The sequence below is a fragment of the Achroia grisella genome, unplaced genomic scaffold (assembly GCF_030625045.1).
Source record: "Achroia grisella isolate CSIRO2021 unplaced genomic scaffold, CSIRO_AGI_Agris_v1 utg1668, whole genome shotgun sequence".
Lineage (NCBI taxonomy): Eukaryota > Metazoa > Arthropoda > Insecta > Lepidoptera > Pyralidae > Achroia > Achroia grisella.
Window position 1 is genome coordinate 1229126 of NW_026712668.1, and position 7301 is coordinate 1236426.

Genomic DNA, 7301 nt, shown 5'->3' on the forward strand with positions numbered 1-7301 from the left:
TCTACATTTCTGATGAGGATAAAAAACAAAATTTTTCAGTACCATGTACTATTAAATATATACGATATATTTAATTTAATGAATTTTATTATATATCTTGACGAAAAAAATGGACTAGAACTAGAATAGAGAGAAAATAATAAACTACTTTTAATAAATCATTATATTATAAGTTAGTGGTTTGTATTCGCACGTTTCGAATTGGAAATGTAAAATCACAATGATTATTTAAAAGAGCAACACGCAAGTTTCTTGCTCGTTCTTCTTGTGATGAGACAGTTTTCCGAATGAGCAGTAGATTAAAAGAATGGGAACTACTATTCAAAAGTTTTTTTTTTTCGAACTACTCTAATGCTGTTGGCCGTAGCTGGCCTTTACAGCTTCACCGGACGTTAGGGGGCGAGTGCAGATGGCACTCCAAACCCGCGGAAGGACTTATGGAGCAGCTGAAGGCCAACTCCTGCCTGACGGATACGACTTTAGTCTGAGGGCACCACTAGGGGTTCGAACCTTGGCTCAGGCCGTTGTAATTTCGATCCCCGTTTGAATTGGACGAGGGATCGATCGGAGGGGGGGATCGATCGGAGGGGCATTCAAAAGTGCTTAAATTATGTGTATTTGATTCAATGATTTTCTATTCTATTCTATTCTATATTTGATCTACAATTGGAAAGATAGTGTTCACCTTAAGCCCCTACGGCCCTAATTGTTTTCAATTGTATGTATTACAACAATCTTACGCGGGAACTTCGATTACATCTCATTTTTTCCGAATATGCAATATTTTAAATGCTCAGCTCCTTTTGACCCTAACGTGATATTTTATAGCCCTATAATAAAAGAACTATGTAACACTAAAAGAATATTCAAAATCGGTTTAGTAGACAGACAAAAATTACCCCCTTAATTATAAACTTTACCTTTTTATAATATTAGTATCATTATATTATTACGTTTATCAGATAATATTAAAACTTTGTAGCCCTTTTTGTGCGGTCTAAGGAGTATCAAATTTCGCAAACTTGTAGTTTATACAGAGAAGGCATGTACAATGCTAATATTGTTTTAAAATGCATAAAAAATACATTAAATCAAAATCAAAGGGATTCTTGGCTGGTGTGGTAATTACAATAACATACCAATATTCTCCTCCTACAGCGCAGGACCGATCGTCGTGGAGATCTTTAGGGGAGGCCTATGTCCAGTAGTGGACATCTTCCGGGCTGCGATGATGATGATGATGATTCTCCTTCTACAATGATCTGTTACGGGACGATGGGAGAATTCCCATCTAAAATTACATTTAATTTATTTATTCATTTAATTTGAATATCCACCCATATTATGTTAGTAAGCGACTTATAAACTATATTTATTTTTGTTTATTACTTGCGCCTTTTCATATTTTTATTTCTCTATCTACCCAAAGGTAGTCTGGAAGAGATTGCTAAGCAATAATATCACCTTTTGTATCAGTCAATGTATATTTTCTATTTTAAATGTTTTTTTTGTTCTGTAATTTGGTGTGGTACAATAAAGAGTATAAATAAATAAAAATAAAATAAATAAATAAGTAAATTAGAATGTATATGCTTATTATTCTAATTCATATATTTAAGCCCACGTACAGAAGCACTGTCCGCAGTAGTCCAATGATGTACAGTGCCTCTGGAGCGGATAATCAAACATATTTGCTATAATGTTTTGAAGAAGGAATTTGTATCTATAAAGTTTATTTGCCACAGATATTTATAATTCTCATCTGTGGTAAGAATTTTTTCTTCAAATGTTTTATCGATATATGCATATCGTTTCCATCTCTACATAGTGCGTAGGCATGTATCGTGTGTCGCCGACCTATAATGTTATCTCTTTCGTCTCGAGCATTAACACGTCCAACCTCATTAGAATGCCCATTATTTTATTAACTAACAAAAACGCATACAACTTTAGATCTTACTATTCAATTTTAAAATTCAAAATCAATTACAATCCAGACAGGCATAGAAATTCACTCAACAGGGAATCAGGCGATTGTCACTGTGTCAAAGGAGTTACACACTTTTGTCAATGTGTTTGTTTTTATCTATGCGATTTTTGTTCATGTTTTTTTTGAGAGAGAAAGAGTCTTGATTGATTGATCTATCAATGCAACAATACAGATATACATGTCTATGAGAAAGGCTATGATTGAGGGGACTGTATCTGTCTGTCAGTGCGTTTGTGCGCGCTAATCTCAGAAACGGCTTAACCAATTTGGGTATGGTTTTCATTTTATTGTGTTGTATTTATGATCATCCACTGGTGTACCTTAACGCAATCGTGAGCACCATCAATATCTATGCGGTGATCTAGCGGTTTAACATACCGCTTTACTTCCTATGGTCACGAGTTCGATCTATGAGTTTTTCTGAGATCGCTCTTTTTTCTATATACTTATATATATATATGTATTATTTGTGTACTACAATGTGTATGGAACATTAAGTAGTAGGTATGTTTGTTGGGTCTGGTCTGGCTTGGTATGTGTTACACACATCCTTCTTTACTTTACATATAGTTACATTGTTTATTTGATAAGGTCCTGAGGGATATTGCGTTTTAGTTTGCGACTAAAATGGCTCACTTTCATCAATGTCCAAGCTGTTGGTATGATTTTTCATTCTTTCGTCGTATAATTTGGTTTGTTTCAATACCTATATTATGTATTTATTTACAATAAAACTATATTTGTATCTACTATCTAGTATCCATAATACAGGCTCCATCAACAAGCTCAGAGTCACTCAGAGGGTAATGGAGAGGGCTATGCTCGGAGTTACTCTGCGTGATCGAATCAGAAATGAGGAGATCCGCAGAAGAACCAGAGTGACCGACATAGCCCGAAGAATTGCGACTCTGAAGTGGCAATGGGCAGGGCACATAGCTCGTAGGACAGATGGCCGTTGGGGCAGTAAAGTCCTCGAGTGGCGACCACGGACCGGAAGACGCAGCGTGGGAAGGCCTCCAGCAAGGTGGACCGACGATCTGGTCAAGATCGCTGGAAGGCATTGGATGCGCAGGACCGATCGTCGTGGAGATCTTTGGGGGAGGCCTATGTCCAGCAGTGGACGTCTTCCTGGCTGCGATGATGATGATGCTGAATACAAGCTCTACTTAGCTTGCGACTAGATGGCACGGTGTACATTGTCCGTAGAAAAAAAATTATAAATCCACCACAATGGGACAACATTTATCTTAATCAAAGTCGATGAAATTTTGTACAAAGATCATTTTTAGTTTCTGAAGTGAACAGATTTTTCTATATTAACTAATTAATTAGTTATTGTATTAATCATAGTAACATGTTATGTATGGAGGGGGTTATGGGATGTCCCTTACCTCTCTGTCTCTCCAATTTAATTCAGCACAATGCAGACGGTGTCAAGTCCCAAGCTAAGCACAGCCTGTGTTATGGATACGAGACAATTTATACAAAATACAATTAACTTATACGTAATAGCAGCCATAAGAGAAATCACATAGACTATTATGAGAGCCATAACTTGTTAGTTCCTTATACGACAAAAAAAATCTGTTGTTCTTAATGCAACAACAGATTTTTTTGTTGTAGGTATAAGGTGCTAATAAGTTAGGGCTCTCATAAAAGTCTATGTGATTAATTCTTATCTATAGACTCTTATCCAGCTAACGAGTGATTTTTTTATAGATGATAATAGAATGGTGCACCCGTCTGCGCTAACGGTTTACACTGGCGGTGCATCAGTGGAGGATAATAAGATGAACATAAGATCAGGTCAGTCAGACCATTGTGAGAAATTCACCAGGAAATTATCATGATGGTTTCCAGGGAGACCCGCGTGGAGGTCAACCTGACATGGCACATTGCTAGCAATATGGTCATGGGTCATGAGTCCATATTACCACAGATAACATAATATTACATATATTACTAACAATCTTCCCACCAGCTAACGAGTGTTAGACCCTATACAACAATAAAATGTATCTGTTGTTGCATTAAGACATCTAGAGAGTGGACAATCGTGTAACTGCGTGCAAGTAAGTTGTCAAGTGACCATGTCACCATCATAAATCATTACCAATCTTTGATCATGTAGCTATTATGGTCAATGAATGAAGTAGCTACGTAAATGTTATACAGAATACTAGCGCTGCGATTTATATGTAACTTTATGCTTAGTTGGTTGTCGTACATAATAAAAAAACCCAGCAAAAAAAGCTGAGAAAACAAAATATATCAAGAATAATAGAAAATAATAATAATAAGCTAAGAAAATGCGACAATAATGTAAATAATAATAATCTCTGTAATATAATAATCTATGTAAATAATAATAAGGAAAAAATGAATTCTTGATTTCAGATAATAATCTGAAATCAAGAATTCATTTTTTCCTCTGTGCAGTATTTCAAATTGTCCTGAATACAGACTATCGTAATCAAAGAGTTTTAATAAATATGTATGGATACAAAATAAAATTGCATTTCGTCTAAGAACTTTGATGAAACTTTGACAAAGACGGTAGAAATCCTCACATTCAGTCTCTTTGACATGCAAATATTTCTTTTATATAGGTATTAGTTATTGTCATAGTTAAGGATTTAATTTTATCTAATAAATAACGTATTACTACTATGTACGTAGATATACTTATATGTATGTATCTATAGTAAAATCATTTTACATATTAAATAATTTAAGCAATTTAAAAACGTTTATCAGTCACTTAATTAGTTTGTCTTTGAACCAAGACAAACGGAGAACGGTAACTAAAATAGGTAATTTATTATACTTAGATTTTTATTTTATTCTCATTTAATCCAATTATATTACCCTTTTAAAATAACAGTTTAAACACTATGATCCATGTAAGTAAACGTTACTCGTATAATGAAACGGTTAGGATCTTACAATTATGATGGTAATTACTTCAATCGATAGATAAATTTATGAGTAAGTAGGTATAAATAGGTAGGATATGTATCCTACCTACCTATTTATATATTCAAAATATATGTTACGAGGCGGCAACAGCAACGATACAGAAATACTTTTAATTACTTCTTTCACTTATATGTACATTTTAACAATAGAAATAAGAAATATTTATTGCTGTCAATGAAATCACGTAAAAGACGATATATATATCAAACAGTATAAAAAGCTGAACTAAAAAAGAAACTCTTTTACTTCTAGATAGAGTACATAATGGAGATATCTACTTAAGAATAGAAACATCTGTCAACTAAGAACATAAGAATAAAAAAAACTGTTCACACGTTCAAATCGATTTACGTCAGGGGGATAAATTAAGGCATTCAACGTAAACGGACAAGCGGGGACCATTCGCACAGCGTACAGTAAATAAAAAAAAACATCCGTTGCCCGCATCCAGCCTCCAAGATTCGCACTATTATCTCACCGCAGCCAATGCTGAATGGTGAAAACAGACGTCCGATCCTATTGGCCGACGTAACCCCGAAGCTCCACCTTAAATAACCCCGCCCATTGCAGACAAAAAGTTCTCGGAAACGCGCCCCATCTCCCAACAGTCCATCAAAATTCAGTTTCAACTGATCCGCCAAAGATGTTTCATATTATCATACACTGTGACGATTTTCCATTTGAAAATAACATTATAGCCTTATCTGATCTATATCACTGAAACTTTAAAGATAAACCCGTCTTTGTCGGTCGTGTGCGGCGTGAATGTGTCGGACAGAGATAGAGAAATCAAGTTCTAGGTGTGGTTAAGAAAAATTAAGGCGAGCGTGTACGGCCACGATCAGTGTTGGTCGGCACACCTGACGTGCGGTCGCGCGGTATTATCGCGGCATTAACCCGTTTAAAATTCGAACTCACCGAATTCCGGGACGCCAATAGTCGCCGCGCGCGCGTTCCACGAGCAACCGTAGTGATGTGTGTGATTTGAAACGGTTGTCGATATCGATAGACAGGTTGATTGTGACAAACATGATGACTATGGACGTCGGGATGTACAACAACCAGCAGAACGGGTATGGAAGCGCGGAATACTACCAGCAGGGCGCCACTTACCAACAGCCTTACGAGACCTATGAAAGCTATTACGAGCCCTCCTCCCATTTCTACGAGTTACACGGGCAGCAGCCACATGACCACCCGACCCCGGTTATAAGCACAGAGGCGGGATTGTGCTATACGAATTTGGATTATGGGGAGCTTCAACCCAACTACCCATTACATACGTTGCCTCCTCATCCAGAACCATTTAAACACAGAGAAGATGTTCCAAGACCAGAGGAGATGCATATGCATGAGCACAAATTAGACAATCATTACTTGGAGACAAAATATAACATGCATTTTGTGGATGAGTCAGCGATACAGTATACGAGTTCGCCTCTTCCGTGTGCGGAATTCGAACATTATCAGCCAAAAGATGAGTTTGGGGGTTTGAGAGAGGGTTTCCCACGGGAAGGGGAATGTGTGGGCACGCACAGCCATATTCCCGGGACACACCAGCAGCACCCATCGCACTCGGCTGTACCTACTTACAAATGGATGCAAGTGAAGAGGAATGTTCCTAAACCTACAGGTAAGTTCCGCAAAATTTCATTTAGAGAGACCTAATTATACCTAATAACCTAAAATAGCAAATATAGATATTATTTGTATGCCTATCGGATCTAATATTGCAATTTTCATATTTTTTGACTAATTTGAAATATAGTTTCAACCTACGTTAGCGAAGGTACGTAGGACGATGATGATTACGGTAACGAATTGATAAGGAATTAGGCACTATCGTTTCCAAGAGGACTCTATGAAGATCGTTCTGAAATTTGCTCGTGTTGTTAATGATAGGGCTAAACATATTATTCACAATGGGGCAAACTTCAGGACGATGTCCATTGTAAATTGTCTAGTTTGTTGACTTACTAAGCAAATACATTTCCTTAGTGTATTTTGATAGTAAAATCGTAATATTTTAAGTAATATGGAATGTTGCTTCAACTTGCGTTAATAGAATATGCTGGCAGAGTACCAGCGGATTCAGATAGAATGTGGATGAGGTTAGGTCAGTTGTAATTGTTAGTTTTGATGAAGAACTAAGCACAATCGTTTCCAAGAGAACCGTAAGATCATTCCGAAATTTGACTCCATTGTATCTCACTGAGATATTTCGATAGTAAAATCATATTTTTTTAATTAATATGAAATGTTGTTTCAACCGACTTTAATAGAATATGCTGGCAGAGTATCAGCGGATGCAGATAGAATGAGGTCGAAGTTA

General features: G+C 36.5%; 1 protein-coding gene across 1 annotated transcript; it reads left to right on the plus strand.

Annotated features, from left to right (window-relative positions):
- Window positions 1–5998: 5998 nt before the first annotated feature.
- Window positions 5999–6637, plus strand: LOC131841410 (uncharacterized). The gene has a single exon (XM_059189725.1). The coding sequence runs from the start codon at window positions 5999–6001 to the stop codon at window positions 6635–6637; it is 639 nt and encodes a 212-aa protein (XP_059045708.1).
- Window positions 6638–7301: the final 664 nt, after the last annotated feature.